Raw genomic sequence first — 23,388 nt, 5'->3', positions numbered from 1 at the left:
GGGGGATTGAACCACCCATGCGGGGAAAAAGTAAGTGCGATTAATTCAAAGGAAACTCAAAAGAGTGTGGATTCAAGTTAAGGGGGAGACCTCTTCTCTCTCTATAAAGAGTCACATGTAACAATTTATTTTGGTAGCACCCCAATGCACCTAACCCCAAAAACATTAGTGGAAACCCACCAAACCCCCAATCTTGGATTGGGAGATCCTGGGAAGGTAGACATCATTTCATAAAGAAAAGTGCATTTCTGCTATCTCTCAAATCTGTTGGTTGAATTTGAAGGTGCAGAGTGGTGCAAGGTGGCACCAATGGAGTCTTTCTCAAAGGGAACGTCATGTGGTGTAATTAAATAGAAAACAAGGGTTATATAAAATGATTAACAACAATCCATATCGTTTATTTAAGTGCAACTAATCGGCATATCATGTAATTACTTGAAGAAAGGCTAACATAGATGAAGATTACAATACCATTTAATATGTAAGGATTTGTTGTAGCGGCTACAACCACCCTCCAAAAATCTTCCTTAGCCTGTTTTGGAGCCTCCCTACCAACCTTACACAAAACTTTGTCTTGCTTCGTCAAGTACTCAAGTTTCATATGTTTTTCTCGCACAAAGGCAGCCTGTCGATCACAATTGATCCATTCCCCTCACAGGCTGCTCACTCGGACTTGGTCCAGCTGCAGGCTGAGCAACTTCCCCTTGAAAATTGTGTATTTCTGGAGGGCAACCAACCTTCCCTCCAAGAATTGTGCAATTCTCTCTAACAGCCTGTTGGGCTCCAGGATTGCACAATCCTGCCTTCCGACACTCTTAGAAATATTTGCACAGATTTCCCTAGCAAGTTTGCTCAGCCCAGAATTTGCGCAAATATGGGCGGCAGTCAGCTGCTTAGCCTAGAAATTGTGCAAATCTCCTAAGAAGCCAACCCAGCGCCCAGCCATAAATGCGCATTTTTCTCCAGCAGTCAAGAAGTCTCTTACATGTGCAGCTGAGTTGAACAATTCCCTTCGAGACTGAGCAAAATAGACTTGCATGCATGGGTTGCTTCTCCCAAGGCAACATGCAAAGGCATCCCTTGTTTCAGGGATTTATGTTTAGCAGTTGGAGGTTACATGCAAGGAGCAATTCTGACACCTCCAACCAAGTGTCGCTTCCCCTAAATTCGTGGCATGTGCGTCACAACCTCGATGTTATCAAAAATCATCAACCGACGTTGCAGAGCTCATTCCTCACAACAACCTTGCAGCTCTGACATCCCACATCACATCTAGGAATAATCGGCACATTCAGCTTAGTTGTTTTAGGGTAAGCTTGCGTCCCATGCCTTGTTCTGCATTTCTGTTGCTTTTGATGTTTTCGCTTATGGGAGTACTATTTACTTGATTTATATGAATGCTTGTTGTTTTTTACATATATATTAGCTTTTCCTAGCTCTGTTTCAGTTTTCGTTGCTATCTCATTGTTGTCGCATGCATGAAATTGTTTTGCACGAATGTTCACCCAACTCGAAAACTGCCTCACCCACATGCATGTTGATATGTTTGTTGAATCTTTCATTCATGTTTTGCATGCACTATTAATCACTTCTTCTATCACTTAGTGTCGCCATGCATTCACTGACTTACTTGCTTTCAGTTGCCCGTCGACGAGTCAGGCCAACCTTGGCTCGGACTCTACCTTCACCAAGTCTGCATTGCGTAATCAGGGGAGGGGAGGCTCACCTTCCTATCTAGATTTGTGAATTCCTGCCCAACACTAGCCTCCATGACTGTTTGCGCATTTCTGGAGGACATTGGCTGCTTGGCCCAAGAAATTGCGCAAATTTATCCCCAGGACAGCAATCCTTCCCAACTAGAATTATGCATTGCGCAATCCCAGTAGGCAGCAGCCATACTGGACTGTGCATTGTGCAGTTCCAACAGTCAGCCAGTCTCCCAGCAGCCCAGATTGTGCCTTGTGCAGTCTTGGCAATCGGTCTCCCAACCTCCCAGCTGAAATTGCGCAACCTTCATGATCATTCACCCAAGTATGTTGCAAATCATTTCTCATGTTCATTTTGGTTTTCAACTGACATATTGCTTGCTATGAGTGTTTCCATGTATCCAAGTATCGCAATTGTTCATTTGCCTCTCAACAGTACATGTACAATGGCTTCCAGGAGAGCAGAGACAAAGACACCGTTCAAAGCACGCTTGGGTATGCATTCAATCAAGTGTCTATGAGCTTGCCTACTCACGAAGACATAAAATTGTTCATGGAAAAGGACATCAAGCATCACAATAACAACTAGCAGCATCATGAACAGTAGTTGAAGGCAGCATACCAAATGTAGCAAATGCAGCGAATGCAACGAACACAACGAATGCAAGAGGAAGGTTGTTGACAACATAGAGGCAGAGCAAAGTTGCAAGATCAAGCAGATCCACTGATAATGAAAGAAACTTTGGAGACTCGGGCTATGAAGTGACGGTGCGACATGAAGATCGCGCGAAGGAAGAAGATGGAACAAAGAAGGAGTTGCATGTGTTGAAGTATCAACTCAGGAAGAACATGAAGCTTCACAGATAGTCCAATGAGTTGCAGCAGGAACAGGAACAATGGTGGGCGCAACATGCACTCGCGGATGAAACTACGTCAGTATAAGTTAAAGATCCATCCCAGCAGCTGACACAGAGAAAACATGGGGAGCAGTGTTGTGATCACATGCAAGGGATCTAGCATCATGCATGTCGTTGAGCACACACATACAATCCAACCCATTCAACACACTCACTAAGGCGAAGACAAGAAGCAAGTCCAACTAGGGGTTGAACAAGTACTTCGATGAGATGATGCGCATGACCACTTGCACATACTTGAAGATCAACATGGACACTATGCATCAGTGTGTTGCTGGTTCAACAGTACCAAAGAAGACCATGCACATGTTAGCAAACGAGTTGGATGAAGAGGCCGAACTAATGCACCGGTTGCAACGGAGGCAAGAGTTCGCTTCAGCAAGATGTCACCATGAGGTGCATGCACACCATCACGGACAACCAAGCTTGGCATCAGCTCACCACCTTCACCATCACAAGCATTTCAAAGAGTTGGTCTCATCACAGCAGACCGAGTGTCAGTGATGTCTTGCAAGGCTTGCTCAAGCCATGTTGTCTCACATGAGTACATGTGCATTGTAATGTTGAGACATGTCAAGTGTCAATGGTTGAATGTAAGAGTCATAGAGTAGGTGAAGAGTCATGAGGGTAGTTAAACTGTCACAAAGGGGAATGTCAAGGGTCACCCCACCCTTTGCTATAAATAGTCCCTCATAACTCATTGTATAGGCTTTTGGTCAGCCAAGCTTCTACTAAGACTATTTTGAAAAAGGTTTGGACAGTATTGTAACACGCCTTGGCTTCTCCACTGCATGGAGCTAGTATATCTCTTTGGAGGAGCAGGCAGATGTGGTTGTAATGTTCCACTGTTGGGGTTAGCAGGTTTACATGGTGTATTTTATGATTGCGACTTACACTTCTTTATATAATAAGAGCCAACACATTTTCATGCATATGTTGTTATTGTAGTTGGATTGTTCTGGTTGCCTTAGTGATATATGATTGTTTAACTTACGTACTTGTGTATGAACTGATTTATATTCAATTATATGAATCTTATTGTTAATGTGTTGCATATGTTATTAATGTTGTCACCGTCTGTGTCAACTGCTCTGTCGGACATCAAACAGACCTTTCTCATGAACCTTGCTATATCAACCGTCACACTCGTCTCACACTGATTCGTGAGTGTTGTTCGTGTTATCTTACATTGTATGTTGTGATTGTCGCATCCAAGTGGACTACTTCGCCGGAATCTGTGCATGTCCTTTGTGTGGTGTGTTCCTAACCGAGTTGGGACTGATCCCTTTCAACTTGGAACTCACCTTCACCTTCCTCTCCCTTCGAAGTGTTGGAACCTCTCGTACACATTCCTTGACTCTCTGCGTCAGTCACACCGTTGCTACTAACAGAGTTATCTTACCTGCCTCTGTGCGACATCGCGGTCAAGGCATTACCTTACGACCCACTCCTCGAACTCCTACACCAAACGGTATGAGGTCTAATTGAGACTTCTTACCGGGGAGATCCCCTTGACATGTTGGCGGGTCCAGCACCGTCAAAAGGATTACATTCATTTTTTATACCATCTTTATTTTATCCATGTCATTATAATAATATTTAATTATGACTAAAAATTTCATATGTTAAATTGACTGACATGTTTATTTGATATTAGAAATGTCAAATTCTATCTTAAAAATCAATAATAATAAAATAAACTTAATTTCATATATCGATCTTATTAAACATTTACAAAAATGTTAAACAATTAAATAGAAAATAAAAGTTCTATTTAAATGATTAACTTGTTTTGTAGGACATTATCTTTAATTAATAAATTTAATTAAAAGAGCTAAAAAAACATATCTACTTTGCAGCTTAATTTCATTATTTGGTTTGCGAATATTATTAACAATTAATATCAAATTATTTAAATATATTATTATTATTTAACAATTATTCCCACAATCCATAACACATTATATATAAAAATTTAAAAGAACAAAATAATAATAATGCAACCTCATAACTAACCACAACCACAAAACACATATAGGTATCTTGAGCATTTAGAACATAGCCCAATTCCCTAAAAATAATTATTAATTTAACTAATATATACATTTACAAGCCCCAAGAGTTAGCTCAATCGGTCAAATCAAGTGCCTCGCCAATGGGAGGTCACAGGGTCGAATCCCGAAAGCTCTTGGGGTTAGGTCAGTGAATAGGCCGAGGGGTGTTGATGCCCTTCGGGTGGCGTCCACTCAGTGTTTAAAACCCTGGACGTAGCGGCTACCCACTGACCCGGGTATCCGTGAACCAGTAAGTGAAATATATATATATATATATATATATATATACATTTACAAAATAATATTATATTTTACAAACTAATATTATAATTTACAACTAAATTTTAAAAATTATCTTTATTTCTAAATTTTATTGTGATAAAATATTAATGTGTAACTAATCATCATTGGTATATTTCTCTTGTTTATAATTTACCATAAAATATTTTTGATATATTTTTTAAATGTATATTAAATAACTGTACTTCAAAAAATCATTGATTGTAGTCAAATGTGATGTTATTATTATTTGTACTATTAAAATAATATTAATTAAAAACAAATATGAAAAGTTATGATTTCTAAGTATATTTAATTATGGTGTTATTCATGATCATAGTTACTTGTGATATTATTATTATTATTATTTACACTAGTAAAATATATAGTATTTAAAGGAAACTACAAAAACTAATGATATATATATTTAAAGAAAATTACTAAATGTGAAAGAAAATATAATTGATTTTAACTAATGATTCATAAAACAAGCATTTACTAGTTATCTTATTTAATTTTAATAAATAAATAGAATACCCTATATATCTTTGACTTTCATACTTAAATAATAAGATTGTACAATTTGATACCCATCGAAGCACTAATATTCCTTTTGTAATTACCCTATTTAGCTTTCAATTGTTTTTGACCACTAGTATTCCTTTTGTAATTACCCTATTTTGGTTTCAAGCTTCAATGCAAAGATGCAAGTTTTTTTTCAATATTCCTCTAAGTTATGTATTGTAATTTGATTTTTTAATTTAATTAAATGTTTTTTTAAGTATAAGATTTGTGCTATGTTAAGAAGTAAATGTATCTTTGTCGTGTTATATTAAAAACCAGAAATTATTTTTTATATTAGAAAATGTTAATAAATTCACCATTTTTAAGATTTTTTTGTTCTATATCAAATATTTCAATTTTATTTTACACGTATCTAAAAATAAAATAAATTCAAATGTTAAGATATAAATGTATCTTTCCCATGTCATATTAAAAACCTAAAATTATCTTTTATATTAAGAAAAAAGAAATAAATAAATTATTTTAATGTCCACAAGGCTAAAGATAATCTATGAAACAGATTGTTTCTTCATTTGGAATATTAATAAATTCACTATTTTTAAGATATTTTTAGTTCTATATTAAATAGTTCAATTTTATTTTACTTTTTTTTAGACAAAGTTCGGGTGCTATATATTGATCTGAAAAAAAGAGAAGGTTGTTTGCCATACATATAGAGCTTCATGAGCATTTTGGATCCAGGGAATTACAAAAAAGTTCTTTTCCTTGATCCTTGTTCTAGTATTCCTGCCTCTGAGGCTCCTTAAACTACTGTAGATCCAGACAAACTGCAGACACCAAAATTTACAACTACATAACATAATTAATCTATCTCTATGTGACTGATCTTCCTTGTAGTAGACGCTTCTGGATTAGGATCAGGCTCATTCTGTTTAGCGCTGGAAGAGGATGGATTATCTTTGAAGCGCTTGTCCATCATGTATTTGAGGACAGTGAGCGATTCTTCAGCATGGCTACATCTATTGGCCAGATTGTTAAATTGCTCATGTAAGGAGCTGACCCTGTGAAGGAATAGGTTTATCTCAGCCCAGTATTTCTCATTAAGGATTCGGTATTGGTCTTCCAGTCTTGCCTCCAGACTTCGCACTTGATCCTCCATGGCCTGCTGCTGGGCTCGCAGTTCCTCAAATTCAGCCTGGAGATCTCTGCAATGAAAGCAGTCTTCCGGGCGATCCATTAACGCTGAATGGTTCTTGACTGCTCTATTTTCTTCTTTAACACAGGGACTCGGATCTCTCTGCTTGTTGCAAACTGCTTCCACCGCGCGCGCAGAGTTGCTGTGATTTTGTTGGCTCCCACGAACTATATGAAGACTGGCGGAAGCGAGATTACTCGTCTGCTCGTGAACGCAGTCGTTCTCAATGTGTTGGAGGTTCATGTAGCTTATTCTATGTATAGAGATTGTCTTCGGGCTTGAGTAGCGGGAAAGGGTCCAATTACATCTCCCCGTGCTCCATTTCATGGTCAAAGACTTAACCTGGATTGCACATGTGGTCTGCCTGCGAGGACAATTTTCGCCTGCGCTTCGCTTGATTCCTATACTCTGAGTAGATCTCCCAATCTTGTTTCTGAATAAAATCTTGCCTACCATACCTATTCTGCCAACTGAGTTGATTGTTTGCCGGCTGTCGTAGATTCTAGTATCCTCGGTACACCTGCTGCTGACTAGATGTGGAATGATCATGGTAACGGTTGTAAGGAGGGTTTATTGTTACATCTCAGAATTCCTTTGGGGCGCTCGCATGCCCTGTCGGCGCACTTATCAGCCTCCTTATTCAGTCCACGGAGGATGTGGTAAAAGGTGATTTCTTCCATTGAGGCTCGAAGAATCTGGTTCCTGTAGTTTATCTGCTGCAGTAGGATGTTCGGCGTGCTCGGCCTCTGCGCCATGAGTCTAATGATAATTGCTGAGTCCCCGAACACTATAACCTTCCTTATTCCTAACTTAATCAGCTGAGTGAGGCCCTGGAACAATGCTAGCCCTTCTGCCCTGTTGTTGGACATTTCCCCCAGTCCCCATTCAAACTGAAGTATGTTTTCACCATTAGCATTGCATATAAGTCCCCCTGCACCGGCTTGACCCAGATTTAGTTTAGAGGCGCCGTCAAAGAATAAGTAGAACTTATTACAGTTTCTCAACCAGCTTGCAAATTCCGCTTCCTTTAACCTCAGCTTCCAGGCCCTGTTTATTTCTTTCCTTTGAGACTTTCCTTGGTTTAATTCCTGAGCACTAGTTATGTTCTCTTGGACATAACTGATCAAGTTCCTCTCTTCTATACTGTAATTAGTAATCTCTATCTTGCCTTTGGTGTGGGATGTGATTGTCTCCACCGCTAAGTTCTGTGCCTTGAGACACATAGTTCTGATGTTAAAGCCTTTCTCCTGGAACACCCGTCTATTTCGAGCCAACCAGATTCTCCATAGGAGAGTTAGGGGAATGACATTCCATATTCTTTGTGTCAATTTACTATCTTTTCCTTTCCATGGGCAATTTTTCCTCCATTTATGAATTGTGTCTGCAATGGTTGCCTGAGGCTCCCATGGAGCGCCCCCGATTGAGGCCGACTTTCTCCAGCATTCATCTGCAACCGGGCAATCTATGAACAAGTGTTGAATGGTTTCTTCTGACCTGCAGCAATTCGGGCATCTGGATGGTCCCATTATACCTCTTTTCTTTAGATTCTTTGCTATTAATATTTTCCCCTTCAGGAGTAGCCAGATGAAGAATTTGACTTTGGGGGGTGCTTCTGCTCTCCAAACAAGTTTCCATTGATTCCAGATATCCTGTGGGAAGGTGCTATCACATAGATGTTGGTGCCCTGCTTTAGCCGTATATTGAGTTCCTGTTGGGTCCCAACGATAACCGTCTTGCTTGCCTTTCTGAATCGGAGCTTTACTGTGAAGGAGGTTCTTTAAGGCAGCAAGACTGGTTTCTAGCTCCCTAGGGTAATCCGGAAATTTCCAACCTACCCATACTTGGGAGAGGTTGTCCCAATTTGATATTTGAGCTAAGTACCGTATTCCTTTTCCATTTAGCCAGTTTATGACAGGAGTAGCCTCCATTTTTGAACCAATAGGCTGCTGTCCAAGAATTCTGTCTGTAGAGAAATTGATGCTACTGCCCCCTCCTGGGACTTTTGAGATGTTTTGAGACATGAAGGGTATGACTTTCTTGCAGAGTTGCCAAATTTTTGTGCTATCTCTATTGGGAATATTGGCTTCCAGAAGCTGTTGCCTCGAGCTGCTCAAATATTTTGTCTCTAAGACTCTCTTCCACCAAGCTGCAGGTCCTGTGATCATTCTCCATATTATTTTAGCTCCAAGGGCTAAGTTCAGCAATTTTGGAGATCTTATTCCTAACCCTCCCTTTTCCTGAGACTGGATGACATTCTTACAGCTGACAAGGTTGAATTTTCTTTTTTCCGTTTTCCCTCCTTGCCAAAGAAAATGTCTGAGAGCTTTTTCCATTTTAAGATGGAAAACAGCAGGAGCTTGACATAAAGAAAAACGATAAATGGGAAGAGAGGCCAAACCTGATTTGAGAAGTACAAGCCGTCCTGCTGGGTTCAACCACATGGTGCCCCATTGTTGGATTTTTCTCTTTATTTTGTCAAGAATTTCATTCCATGTGTCAGCTTTCAACGGTCCCATACTTACTGGCATCCCTAGGTAGGTGAAATGGCTCCAGACAAGCTTGTAGGAGACTTCTAATATATTTGCAATGCTATGGATGGTGTGAGTTGAAGTGTTCCAACCATATATGCAACTTTTTTGCTGGTTGATCTTCCCCCCTGAGTAGTCCATGAATTGATCTAATATTTTTTTAAATCGCCTTGCTATGGTGGTGGACACTCCTCCTATCAGAAGGGTATCATCCGCAAATTGGGAGTGGTTGATGTTCTTTGTTCCTTGCTCAAATTTGATGCCAGTGATTAGCCCTATTCTCCTATTGAAGTCCAAGGTTTGGCTAAGGGACTCGGCCATGAGAATAAATAAATAAGGAGACAAGGGGCAACCTTGTCTAAGACCTCTAGATGATTGGAAAGTAGCACACAGTCTCCCATTGATCAGAGGAGAGATCCAGGGTTCCGAAATACAAGCTTTAATCATTGTGATGAAGGAGGAGTCAAAACCCATTTTGTGAAGGACAGCAAAAAGAAAGGAATGCCTTACCCTGTCAAAAGCATTGGCAAGGTCCAACTTTAGAACAAATCCTTTCTCCTTTCTGCTTATGCTTGAGTGAATAGCCTCTTGCACAAGAAGAATAGAGTCGGAGATGTGCCTATTGGGAAGGAAACCTCTTTGGTTTTCTGAGATCAGAGATTGAAGATGGGGCTTGAGCCTAGATGACAAAATTTTTGTGATTATTTTGTATGCTGAGTTACATAGAGATATAGGCCGAAATCTAGAAAAGGTGGAAGGTCTATTCTCTTTCGGGATTAGGGCTAGATAGGTAGAGTTGGTGAATCCCCCCATTTTGCCTTTCTTTAAAACCCAGCGAGTCATCTTGATGAGGTCCTTTTTGATCAGCTGCCAATGCTCTCTGTAAAAGCTAATTGGAAACCCGTCAGGTCCTGGAGCTTTATCTGGGTGAAGACTCCAAATCGCTTTCTGAATTTCTTCTTCTTCTATTTCTTTCTTGAGGTTGTTGTTCATTTCTTGGGTAACTCCTTTGGGTAGATGCTGTAATAAACTTGAGTAGTCTTCCTCTCCTTTATCCTCAGTCAGAAGGTTCTTGAAATGAGCGGTGGCTGCTTCCTTTATGGCTTCCTGAGTATTGTAGTTGTACCCTTCACTGTCCTTAATTGTGCTCACTGTGTTTCTAGTCTTTCGAACCGTAGCTTGCTTATGAAAGAAGGAAGTATTTTTGTCTCCCTCCTGGAGCCAGAGCTGTCTTGACTTCAATCTCCATTTGGTTTCTTCGTCGTTTGTGGTTTGTCTCAGCTGAGAGTATAATTTTATTTCACTCTCTTTTGCTTGCTGAGACAGCCCAAAGGCTTCAATGTTTCGCTGCACTTCCTCCAGCTCTTGCTTTATTTTCTTTTTGCTCAGCTCAGGCTCTTGGTAGTTGTTCTTTGCCCAAGTTTTTAGAGCCTGTCTTACTCTTTTTAATTTAGTTTCCCAGATATAGGTTGGGGAGCCTTCCACATGTTGTATCCAAGTCTGCCGCACCACTTCATTTGCTGCAAAGATACGATTCCATATGGAACAGAATTTGAAGGGGAGAGGTGCTAGCCGACATTGACTATTCAAGCTGAGCGTTATTGGATAATGGTCAGAGGCGGAGACATTAAGGATATTTGACTGACCTGTAGTGAAAGTAGACAAATACGTTACACTTATGAGGAACCTGTCAAGGCGCTCCATAATATTGCCAACTCCTATTCTTCTGTTGCTCCAGGTATATCTTCTGTTCTTGGGCCTGATATCTACAAGGTCTTGCTCCTCCATTATACTCTCAAGACGATTTCTGAAAGGATCTGGGTTGAAATGTCCCCCTCTTTTCTCGTTTGCATGCAAAACCAAATTTAAATCCCCTGCAATAATGAGATTGTTGTCCCGCTCCTCTTCTATACTAGCCTCCAAAGTGTTCCAGCATACCTCTTTCTCTCTATACTGATTCAGAGCGTATACATTGTAGATTACGACCGCTGCTCCACCTGTCTTACTTTCTAGATTAACACGGATCCAGTTCTGGTGTATTCTGGTGGAGATACAATTCCATTTATTACTATCCCACTTTGTTAAAATGCCTCCTGAGGCTCCTCTTGCTTCGCTTGCGCATCCACTGTAACGCTTTTGCTGACTGATGACTCTATTAATTTCTGATTGATCTTGCTTTGTTTCTTGGATGAGAATGATTTCGGGTTTTTCGCTTTGGATTAAATCCTTGAGGGCTGCTATCTTGGAAGGGTGCCCTAATCCCCTGCTGTTCCAGGATAGTATATTCATCATGATTTACTGGTTACATGGAGAGGTGCTCGCCTCTCTTTTCCCTTGTTGTTGTTTTCTTTATCCGAATGCCCAAGAATAAAGGATTCTATTGGAGTCTGAGAACCCATTGCTATGTCTTTCTGGGCACTTTCTTCTCTCTGTTGTTTAGTCGATTTTCTGCCAGGCCCATGTTTCTTTGGTGCTTCGCTGGGCGCCCCATGATCCTTTGAAGAACTTCTGGTAATCCTGGTGGAGGGGGAGTCAGGGGGGGGGGGTGGGAAGTGAGAGGAGGAGAGGGGTGAAGAGGAGGATCAGAGGAGTGGAAGTCAGGCACAAATTCTTCTTCAGAAAGGGAAGCGAAGGGATTAGAGGATGGAGGGATGGAAGGATCGGTAATCCGAGGAGGAGAGGAAGGTTGATGAAAGGGGGGCTGCTGGGAGGAGGAAGAGGGGTGATGCTGGGATTGAAGGGGAGGGTGTTGATGGGAAGAACCAGGGGCTTCAGAGTCCGAGGGCTTGAGGGGAAGGGATGATTTTTTCCTTTTAACAGTTTCCCATTGTCTGTCTTGCTCTTCTGATTCAACATTAACTATTTTGGGACATCTATTTGCAAAGTGACCATATTCATGACATACTTTGCATTTGAAGGGTATTTGCTCGTAATCCAGCTGCTGGATATGGCACCAATCATCTACTTTCAGTTTGATTGCTTCTGGTAGTCCACGGCCCAGATCAACCTCCACATAAATCCGCGCACAGGCCTGCATGTTGTGTTTGGGTTCACTGCGGTCTATGTATTTTCCAACCGCGTTCCCTATTGCTTTCACAGAGTCGTCCCCCCAGCAGTGGAGTGGGAGATAAGGAAGTCTAACCCAGACTGGAACAGCGTTTGGAACATCAAGTTCAGGGTCGAAATCCGGGGTCCATTTGTTGAGATAGAGGCCCCTGGAATCCATAAAGTAAGGTCCGTTTCTGAATATAAGATCTTTATCTTCTTTGGTCTCAAAGTGAAAGGTAAAATATCCTCTACCACAGAATCTGATGGATATTTTGCCCTGGATCTTGTCCGACCAATTTCTTTCGACCCATCTTTGCACTGTTTTGGGAGATGGCCATAGTCCTGTGAATTGCCCGATTAACCCTTTCTCTGCTAGGGAAATGGCTGCCATGCGTGGAATGGTCGGAGGCAGAAGAACTTCCTGTAAAACATCCAGCTTCTTCACAAATTTTGTTGTTGTTGGTCTAGGTCTTGACGGAGGGAGAGATTTCACCAAGTTTGAGAAGGCTCGCTGCAGCTCCGGATCCCCACTGGGCGGATCCGGAGGGTCCATGGTTCAGATCGATCAGACGCAGGCAGGCTAGACGCAGGCGCAGGCGCGGGATTCAGACGCGCGCGCAGCTCTCCCTGAAGCCTAACAATGCTGCAGCCTTTAGGTCTCAATTTTATTTTACACATCTAAAAATAAATTAGATAAAATTGATATATCACAATATATCATATGTACACTATCTTTTATAAAATAAAATAAAATAAAAAATCATTATTAATTATTTAAAAAATTGAGTTCTAACACTGAAATTCCATTAATTTTAAGTAAATAACTTCTTAGTGTTTAACATTTAAAATCATCTAATATTTAGTGTGGTTCATCGACAAGAATATCTCCAAAAATATCTTCAACGATAAGAATTACATCTATTCAAATGCTACAAATTATACAAAAAATAATAAAACAAAAGATAAGCGTGGCTCCTATAAACGAAGGATTTAAATATCTGGGCTTTCCTCTCAAACCAAAAGGGAATCGCAAATCAGACTGGCTCTGGCTAATCGACCGGTTCTATAGCAAAATCTCAAAGTGGGAGATGCGCTTTCTTTCCCTGGGAGGCAGATTTACTCTGGTCCAATCGGTCCTTTCCCTCCTCGCCGTTTACTGGGCTCATCTGTATTTTCTTCCGGCTTCCATAATTAGGAAAATTGTTTCTTTGTCTGCAAATTTCCTATGGGGCACATGATCGCAGCAAGCCAAGCTTCATCTAGTCAAAATGGACATCATCTCTCGTCCGAAGCGTGAAGGCGGTTGGGGCCTTCTTCACATGAGGTCTTTCGGCTTGGCCCTCCTCTGCCGGTCCCTGCACAGAGGCATTTTTGGAGAAGGCGTTTGGAGCTCTATTATTAAACACAAATATCTGAAGGGAAAGCTGTTGGTTCACTGGTACAGGAGGACACCCTGGGGTCGGAGAGGGGTTTTGCCATCTGGCACAGCCTCAAAAAGGCTCAGGCACTCTTTCTCGGCTTCTTGAAATGGCGCTTCTCCTCTGGATCTAACGTCCTTCTCGGCATCGATTCTACCATATATGGGCTGGAGTCCTCGCTGTCTCCTGACCTTATTGCTTATTTTCACACCAAAGGGATCTTCACCTGGAATAAGCTGATTCGCGCATGGTCGTCTTCGGCACCAATTTGGAAGGACAACGATGAACTAGGTTTGCCCTCTCTCCTGCGGCCGTCATGGGATCTGGCTGTAAATTGTTTTGATGGGAAAGGCATCACTCAAACTGGTACAATCAATGAGTTAGTATGGTCGATGGGGCCCAACAGACAGACTGCAAGAGTCAAGGACTTATGCTCGGCTGCCTCATCCCTTCTTCCGCCGCTTCCCGGCCCATCCTTTCCCTCCATTTTCTGGAAGTCTACCTGTCAGCTAAAGGCGATTTTATTTTCATGGTTGCTTTTCTCCAACAGGATCCTGTCTTGGGAAGTTCTGTAGAGAAAGGGATGGTTGGGGCCCGGTAGATGTTCCATGTGCTGCCAGGCTTCTGAATCAACCCTCCATATGTTCTTCCAATGTTCGGCTTCATCCCATGTCTGGTATGATCTTTCCCTTTCTTTTGGTTTTCCTTATCAGGTGTTCGCCTCTGTCTAGGATGCTTTCAGATAGTGGTCCGTTCAACGATCAGAATGAAGATCGATTTTCATTTACACGTGCTGGCTCTTGTGGAAATGGCGAAACAAATGCATTTTCCAGGATTCAAAGAATCCCATTTCCTCCATTCCGATCCTCATCTCTGCTTTCTCTGAACAGTTTTGAATCTGATCTCTTGATGTCGCCGTCCTTCAAGGATCTCTCTGTTATTTGGTTTGTATAATCGATTTGCTCGTTTTGATCCTGAAGTTTTTCCTTGGCCCTCTCATGTTGGAAGGTTTTGTTGGACGGTTTTGTCTCATTGGTGTATTTATCCGCTCTCCTGGCATGTATCTTCCCATTATGCTCAGAATCTGTCTATTCCTGGCCAGTGTTTTTTCATTTGGTCTGATATTTGTATTACGCCTATTATATATTCTTAATATTACGCCTATTATATATTCTTAATATAATACCATGCCGTTTTTTCTCTCTGAAAAAAAAAAAGGTACTGCCCAATGTTCAAAGTTCATTGAATCAGGGAAAAGGTCATTACATCGCGCTTTCAAATTCGAACGTGGTGACTTCAAGATTACTGAGAACAAATATTGTTTTATATACTTGAATCGATTTAGAACCTTGATTATAATTTGGAAATATATTTAGAGTTGCTAAGTGGCAAGTGAGATGGCGATTTATAATTGCATTTTTTCACTGGAGGCATTTTCTAAGCTTTTGGTTTAATGTTATTTTTTGGATTTTTTAGAATTTAGTATAAAAATTTGAGGTAAAATATTGATTTGTGTTATTTAAATTGGTTTTTTGCTGCCTTTCGTAGGAGTCTTGGTCGTGTCTCAGTCCCAGTGTGGCTGATCATCCTCTCGGACCAGCTACTAATCGTCGCCTTGGTAAGCCATTGCCTCACCAACTAACTAATCAAACGCGTGTATATATAGATTTAGCACTTCGAAAAAAAATTAGGGCACTTTAATTGTGCATAGATTACCAATCAAGTCTGTGATTTCAATAAATTCCTATCAAATTTTAAAGAAATTAAACTAGAAAAATAAAAAAAAACTCCAAAAAAATCTCACTAAAATAAATCGGTATTTTTTAAAATGTACTGTTTTTGTTTTTTTGTTTATGATTAAAATTGGAAAAACAATTTTTTATTACATTGTGATTTTTTTAAAATGAAACAACTAGATTTAAAACTCTAACGTGTGATTATTATGTGGGTAATCATATTACACCTTTTTTTTAATTGCAATACAAATTTTACCCGGCAAGGAGAATGTAAGAAATTTTGAAAAGTAAAGATGTAATTTTTAAAATAAATGGTTTATTCTATTATATTTTTTATTTTTTTTAAAGTCACAATACATTTTTTTCTTATAAAAAATAATTATGATTAATTATTAATTAATTAATTAGTTGTTTGTTATTAATAATTTATTTATTTATTATAATTATGATTAAAATTAAAGATTATTTTTATTATTAATTAATATTAATTTTTTTATTACTTTATATTAATTAATTAATATTAGATATTAATTATTATTAAATAAATAAAGTTAAGTTATTTAATAATTAATAATCAATTAACCATGAATTAATCAATTAAGCAATTAATTAATTAATTGCAAATAATACATTGTCATCAGTATTGATTAATAGTTAAATATAATTAATAATTTAAAAAAATAAAATAATAATTCATAAATTTAAATTTAATCAATTGTAATTTTTTTTATATAAATTTATAATAATTAATAATTAATGATGATGATGGTGGTGGTTAACATCCACTAAGACTAATTAAAAATTCATTAAAAACCATAAATAATTATAAGTAATAATTAAAAATAATAATTGATGATGATAGTTAACGTCCGCTGAGACCAAACATTGGTCTATCGGACCTAAAGAAACAAATTATTTATTTTGAATTAAGATTTTATTCCTATGCTCAAAAAGCTTGGAGAGAAGCCTTCCGAGCTCACTATAATTTTGACTTTGTAAAAGGCTAGGAAGGTCAGTATTGTAACAAAGATTGTGAAACTGAGATCTAATGTGGTTGTACGCGGGGTACTCTAAGAGGAAGTGGTTTTCATCCTCGATGTTGCTATTCTCACATATATGGTAGATCCTTTCCATCCATGGCGTTTTAGGAACTGCCCAACGACCTGTTTCACTATGGAGCTCATGAGAATTCATTCTAATCTTTGCTATATTAATTTTCTTCTTTGAGCTAGTTAAAATAGAGAGATACTTTTGATCTTCTAGGGTGGGGTTGATGACCTTCTTATAATAACTTAATTTTCTTTTAGTCGCTAAATCTTTCTCACACCATAATTTTTCTTTGAACTTAGAAGTAACAATATCTTTAATGTTATTTATGTTTTGTAATGCATCATTCTCGTTGATCTCCTAATAGTTTAACCAGGCCCTTGTGCCTTTATGCCACCCCTGATTGAGCCTTAGGTTGTTTTGGATGGAATTTAAAGCTAGCTTAGGAAGTCTATGATCATCTATGTTATTGAGTTTGTGCTTGTACAACAGAAACCTAATCATAGCTAGGCTCTCAATAGGGGAAATACCTGCTTCTATAAGGAGAATAGGATAGGGTGTATTACTTTTAATTTTCAGGTTATAAGTTATAAAACGCTTCTGGATTTGCTCAATCTTTCTCCATGATTCTCTGGAGATGCTGCAACCCCAAACCTCACAGCCATATAAGATAACAGGAGTGACTAAAGTTTCAAAGAGGAACTTCTTTTTATCCCACATTACGAGGTTTGTTGTTTTACAATTATTTTCAAGACCAAAATAAGCTTTCCACCCCCCATTAATCCTTTTCTCAATGCTATGGTTCCAGTTGAGCTTTTGATGAATATCGATTCCTAGGTACTTGTAAGAATACACTTCCTCCAAGTTATTATTGTCATACATAAAATTAGCGTAAGTGTCCTTCTTGGATTTGATAATCATAACTTTTGTTTTGTCAGTGTTAACAGTCATACCCATCGTAGAGCAGAAATTCTTAAGAACTTGAGTTGCTTATCAAGATCAGATGGGCACCTTGCGAAAAGAACAATATCGTCAGCATAGAGAAGAAGGATGACGACTATCCCAGCTAAGATCGTGCCATCACATCCTGCTTCCTCTAAATAGCCTTCGAGCTTATCGATGTAAATGCCAAATAGGGTAGGGGAGAGGGGGCAACCTTGTTTAACTCTGATGTTACACTTAATATCTTTCGACCACCCCTCATTGCTCTTTAGTTTGGCAATTACATTCTCGTATAACCTTATAGCGGCAGCTCTCAACTCGAGAGGAACCTTTAGCTCTTCTAATCTATTCCAAAGGTTATATCTAGGAACCGTATCGAAAGCCTTTCTAAAGTCCACAAAGCAACAAAATAAATTGGATTTATCATTACGACATTCCTCCGCAATGATCTTAATCGTAACGAGGTGGTCTGTTGTTGAGTGATGCCTTCTGAAACCTGCTTGGCCTTTAGCCCGCTTACCTTCACTTTCAAGCCATATGCTTAACTTCTTTTCCAAAATACTACCATATAACTTGGCTAAGAGAGGGCTGATTATAATTGTCTAATAATTAGAGGGGTTATTTATATCCCCACTTTTAAAAATAGGGATAATGAGGCTCTCAGTCCAAGGTGTAGGGAACCCTTACTTGACTGCTTGATTGAAAAGCTTGTGGATGTGGGGGATGAGGACAGGACCTCCAATTTTTAAGATTTCCGCCTGGTAACCTTCAATGTCCTTAGCTTTCCCATTAGCGAGGCGATTAACCCCAAACTTAATGGCTTCTAAAGAGAAAACTTCTTTCGTTGTGAGCAGGGTTTCCAAATTATCCATGACATTTGGAGATTCATAAAGCCTTTTAAAATAGGAATTCCAATCGTGAAGAGCAATTTTATTATTATCTTTAGTCTTCCTAGTCAGAATCTGCCTCCAAAATTTCTTAGGAGCTACCTTAGAGAGGTGTAAAAGATTCTCCTGTCTTTGACGAATGTACTGCCTTTTTTTCCTTTTAGTTAGGGCTTTGTATATTTTTATCTTGTCCATTTTAAGAGATTCATCAACAACTTCCTTAATTTCTCTCCTCACACTTTTACAATCTTTGTCATACCATGGATTGGTTTTGCTATTTCTTTTATTATTTGAAACTTCAATTGAGAACTTGTTAATAGAATATGAGAGGGTTGTAGTAAAATTATGATAGAGGTCTTCTATGTTGTCTATACTAGATAACGGAAGCAAATTAGTTTTTAATTCATTTAGAAAGAGATCATTTTTATTTCTATCAAATATTAAGTTCTTTTGGTTGTAAGTATTATTTTCTGTGGGAACTCTATGCATGACAAAATTGAGAGTTATAAGTAAAGGCCTATGATCAGAGTTAGGTTTGTGGTCGTTTAAGATGTCAAAATTTATTATTTTGTTGTATAATGGGAGATCGGAAATAACGTAGTCTACCACGCTGCTACCAAGTCCATGGATACAGGTCATCTTTCTAGAATTGGGCCACTTCTTTAGATCGTTGCAAATTATGAGATCCTGAGCACTACAGAGCTTGACTAGCTCCAACCCAAACAAATTTTCCCCGAGGTCTTCAGCGCTCCTTTTGTACCTACTAGCCAGAGTAGGGTCTTCGTCTAACCAAAGATGATTAGGGTTGGAATGATTGCTTAGAATAATATCTTGGTTGTTTGAAGTTCGAGCATTAAAGTCACCTATTAAAAGGATATTACCGTCATTCCTTAGGCTAGAAATATCATTCTCTAAACCATTGTAAGGGTTAGTTTTATCTAGATTCTTCTTCTTATAGAAGTTAGAATTGATGGGGGGAAAATAACATATTGCTATATATGACTTTTTATTATTAATGTCACTGATCTCTATCCAACTATATTGGTTGTGAGGGTCATTTTTATAAATCCTAGCATGGGGGGAGATGTTCTTCTTAATGTAACAAGCTATTCCCCCAATGCCTCTATGGGAGGATCGCTTGTTCCAGGTAGAACATAGCGTAAAGCCATCTATGTTAGGGACCTTAGATTCTTTGTGCTCCCAAGTTTCAACAAGCAAAATAATATCAACATCATTTGAAATCCAACTTAGCTTGGGGCCTTTGTTCCATGGGAAGCCCCGACAGTTCCAAGAAAGGATCCGGAGCATGTTTAATTGTTATTGATTACTATCTTTTTGGTTTCTATCTCGAATAAAGGCTTTCCTATTTCTGATTATTGCCCATTTTCCTTCCTTTCTAGCTTATTTTACCTTTTGAACCTCCTTTCTTAATTCTACTTGATCTTCTGGAAGGAGATCTTCATTTATGAATATTCCCGTTCCTTTTAGACTTGAGGTTTTACTAAGTATGTCGTACTTATGATCAGTGGAGCTCACCTTTATGCGGATTAGTCTTCCTTTATTCTCGGTTAATTTCCCCAACCTTGTTGCTTTTGTGAGACACACTGTTTCAATTTGTAATCTATTATGTAATTCTGTCTGGGCTAAGGCTAAAGTATCCTCATCTACTTCCTCTTTTAAACTGAAGATTATAAGGTTCAAGGCCCTTTTGTTATGTTCGTGGTCTAATTCTATTAATTTTTTCATTTCATCTTTAATTGGTTTGATATCTAACTTATCTACCACATTATTTAGGGTGAGGCGGCTATTAACTTTTTCTTCTAGTTCTTTAATCATGTCTTTCATTTTAAGACTCTCTAAAGTATCAGCATCTCCTTGCTAGGATGGTTGGTTAGTATCTTGGTTTTGTTTTTCTATAACCTGCAATCTAGTCTCCATTGCCTCCATTTTATTCTCCAGTAGTTCTATTTTATTTTCTATTTGTTTTTGGATCGTGTCTTCAAGAGATGCAAATTTATTTTCCAGCATGGCTTCTAACTCTTTTTGTAGCTTGGCTTCTCTTTCTTCTCTACGTTTCTCTAAAGACTCTATATACTCATAAAGACCTTGTAGAGTAATTGTGCTAGGTCTGCCCTTGGTAATCTTTGGTAACTATGGTGAAATATTCATACTTGAAATTATATGAGCAAATATGTATTAGAAAAAGAAAAAGATAAGGAATGTGTGCACCTGATATCAGCAAACTTGACTGTAGATCGTCCGTGCCCACCGCAGCCTGCAGACTGAAGAATATATGCGAAGAATATATAGAATACGTTTTTAACTCTTTCACCAAGCCTTAGAACTCTTTCACCGAAGAATATATGCGAAGAATATATAAAGTACGTGTTTAACTCTTTCATCGAGCCTGAGAACTCTTTCACCGAAGTATATATAGAGTAATATGTGTTTAACTCTTTCACGGAGCCTCAAAACTCTTTCACCGAAGTATATATAGAGTACGTGTTTAACTTTTTCACCGAACCTCAGAACTCTTTCACTGAAGAATATATGCGAAGAATATATAGAGTACGTTTTTAACTCTTTCACCAAGCCTCAAAACTCTTTCACCAAAGAATATATGTGAAGAATATATAAAGTACGTGTTTAACTCTTTCACCGAGCCTCAGAACTCTTTCACCGAGGTATATATAGAGTACGTGTTTAACTCTTTCACCGAGCCTCAAAACTCTTTCACCGAAGAATATATGCGAAGAATATATAAAGTACATTTTTAACTCTTTCACCGAGCCTCAGAACTTGATCCTCTTCCCCAGGGATCCCAGATGAAGTAACCCTAGGAGAGTCGCCAACTCCAACTATCGCCCATGTACGATCTATAATTACGTCTTAATTAATAAATAGTTGGTAATTAATTATTATTATTATTAATATTAATTGTTATTAATAATAACTAATAATTTATTAATCAATAATTAATTATTAATATTTAATTAATAATTATTTTTAATTATTGATTGGTGAAATATGTTCAATCATGCTTAACCATGGTCAATTACAGTCAACTATGGTCAATAATAATCGTTACATTGTGACAAAGATTGACTCTCGTTCCACCGTCACATTATGACAACCATGGTCATCCATGGTCAACCATGGTCCAACGTCACATTGTGACAATGATTGTCTCAATATGAAAATCAACCATGGTCAACCATGGCCGAACATGGTCCAACGTCTTATTGTGACAAAGATAGTCTCAATATGAAAATTAACCATGACCAAGCATGGTCAACCATCATCCAACGTCGTATTGTGTAAAACATTGTCTCAATATGAAAATCAACCATGATCAATCATGTCAACCATGGTAAACCATGGTCCAACGTCGCAGTATTGCAAAGACTGTTTCAGTATGAAAATCAACCATGGTCAAACATGGTTCAACGTATTATTGTGACAAGGATTGTCTCAATAATGAAATCAATCATGGCCAATCATGGTCAAAAGTCGCATTCAAACAATCATTATCTCAATATGAAAATAAACCATGGTCCAATGTCACATTGTGACAAAAATTGTCTAAGTATGAAAGTCAATCATGGGCAACAATGGTCCAATGACACGTTGTGACAAAGATTCTGACAATATGAAAATCAACCATGGTCAACGATGGTCAACCATGTTTATATTAGGGTTTATAATATTTATCTCAGGGTTTATAAATCTTGGGTTTATAATATTAAACCGAAGGGTTTAATATTATTCCCAAGGGTTTAATATTATTTCCTTAGGTTTTTAGTATTAATCCCTTGCGATTATTAGTCCCTTCGATTTATAATATCAATCCCTTGGGTTTAATATTACTCCCTTGGGTTTATAATATTAATTCATTGGGTTTATTAATCTAAGGGTTCACTTTCATAGGGTGCAATATTATTCATAGGGTTTAAAATATAAATCCTTGGGTTTATTAATATAAGGGTTAATATTCCAAGGGTATAATATTATTCATAGGGTTTATAATATTAATCCTAGGGTTTAATATAAATCCTTGGTGTTTACAACTATGGTCAACGATGGTCCAATGTCACATTGTTCCAAAGATTGTCTCAATATGAAAATCAACCATGGTCAATGATGGTCCAACACTACATTGTGACAAAGATTGTCTCGGTATGAAAATCAAAAATGAAAAAGCATGGGCAACCATGTATATTTTAGGGTTTACAATATTTATCTTAGGGTTTTTACACCTTGGGTTCATAATATTTATCCATTGGGTTTAATATTATTCCCTTGGGTTTTTACTATTAATCCCTTGGATTTATAATATTAATCCCTTGTGTTTATTAATCTAAGGGTTCATATTCCTAGGGTATAATATTATTTATAGGGTTTATAATATTAATCTTTAGATTTAATATAAATCCATTGGGTTTATAATCATGGTCAACCATGGTCCAAGGTTGCATTGTGACAAAGGTTTTCTTAATATGAAAATCAACCAATGTCGCATTGTGACAATGCTTTTCTCAATATGAAAATCAACCTTGGTCAACCATGTTCCAACATTGCATTGTGACAAATATTGTCTCAATATGGAAATAAACCATGGTCAATCATGGCCAACCATAGTCAATCATGGTCAATAACCATGGTCACCTTGTGACAAAGATTGTCTCTCGGTCCAATGTCACATTGTAACAACCATGGTCATCTAAGGTCAACCATGATCCAATGTCGCATTGTGACAAATATTGTCTCAATATGAAAATCAACCATGGTCATCCATAGCCAACCATTGTCCAACGTCGCATTGTGACAATGTTGTCTCAATATGAAAATCAATCATGGTCAACCATTGTCCAACGTCGCATTGTCACAAAGGTTGTGTCAATATGAAAATCAACCGTGGTCAACCATGTTTATTTTAGGGCTTATAAATCCCTTGAGTTTACAAATATTGTCTCTTGGCCCAACGTCACATTGTGACCACCATGGTCATCCAAAGTCAACCATGGTCCAATGTCACATTGTGACAAAGATTGTCTCAATATGAAAATCAACCATGGTCAAACATTGTCCAACATCACATTGTGACAA

The 23,388-nt window shown here is 38.3% G+C and overlaps 1 protein-coding gene across 1 annotated transcript; it reads right to left on the bottom strand.

Annotated features, from left to right (window-relative positions):
* Positions 1-9,710: 9,710 nt before the first annotated feature.
* LOC149184473 (uncharacterized) lies at positions 9,711-11,496 on the bottom strand. Its single transcript, XM_089415347.1, has 2 exons — positions 10,023-11,496; positions 9,711-9,715 (listed from the first exon to the last, which is right to left on the bottom strand). Exons 1-2 carry the CDS (start codon positions 11,494-11,496, stop codon positions 9,711-9,713), a joined length of 1,479 nt encoding a protein of 492 aa, XP_089271473.1.
* Between the last annotated feature and the right edge of the window lie 11,892 nt (positions 11,497-23,388).

This window comes from Pinus tabuliformis, chromosome 3_2, assembly GCF_031772625.1.
Source record: "Pinus tabuliformis cultivar Carrire ecotype Pingquan chromosome 3_2, CPIR1, whole genome shotgun sequence".
Taxonomy (NCBI): domain Eukaryota; kingdom Viridiplantae; phylum Streptophyta; class Pinopsida; order Pinales; family Pinaceae; genus Pinus; species Pinus tabuliformis.
The sequence above is the reverse complement of the archived record's forward strand: the minus strand, read 5'-3'. Positions and strand labels throughout refer to the sequence as shown.

Excerpts from the sequence above, each read along its gene's own strand:
- LOC149184473 (XM_089415347.1), bottom strand. The coding sequence starts at position 11,496 with ATGATGAATATACTATCCTGGAACAGCAGGGGATTAGGGCACCCTTCC.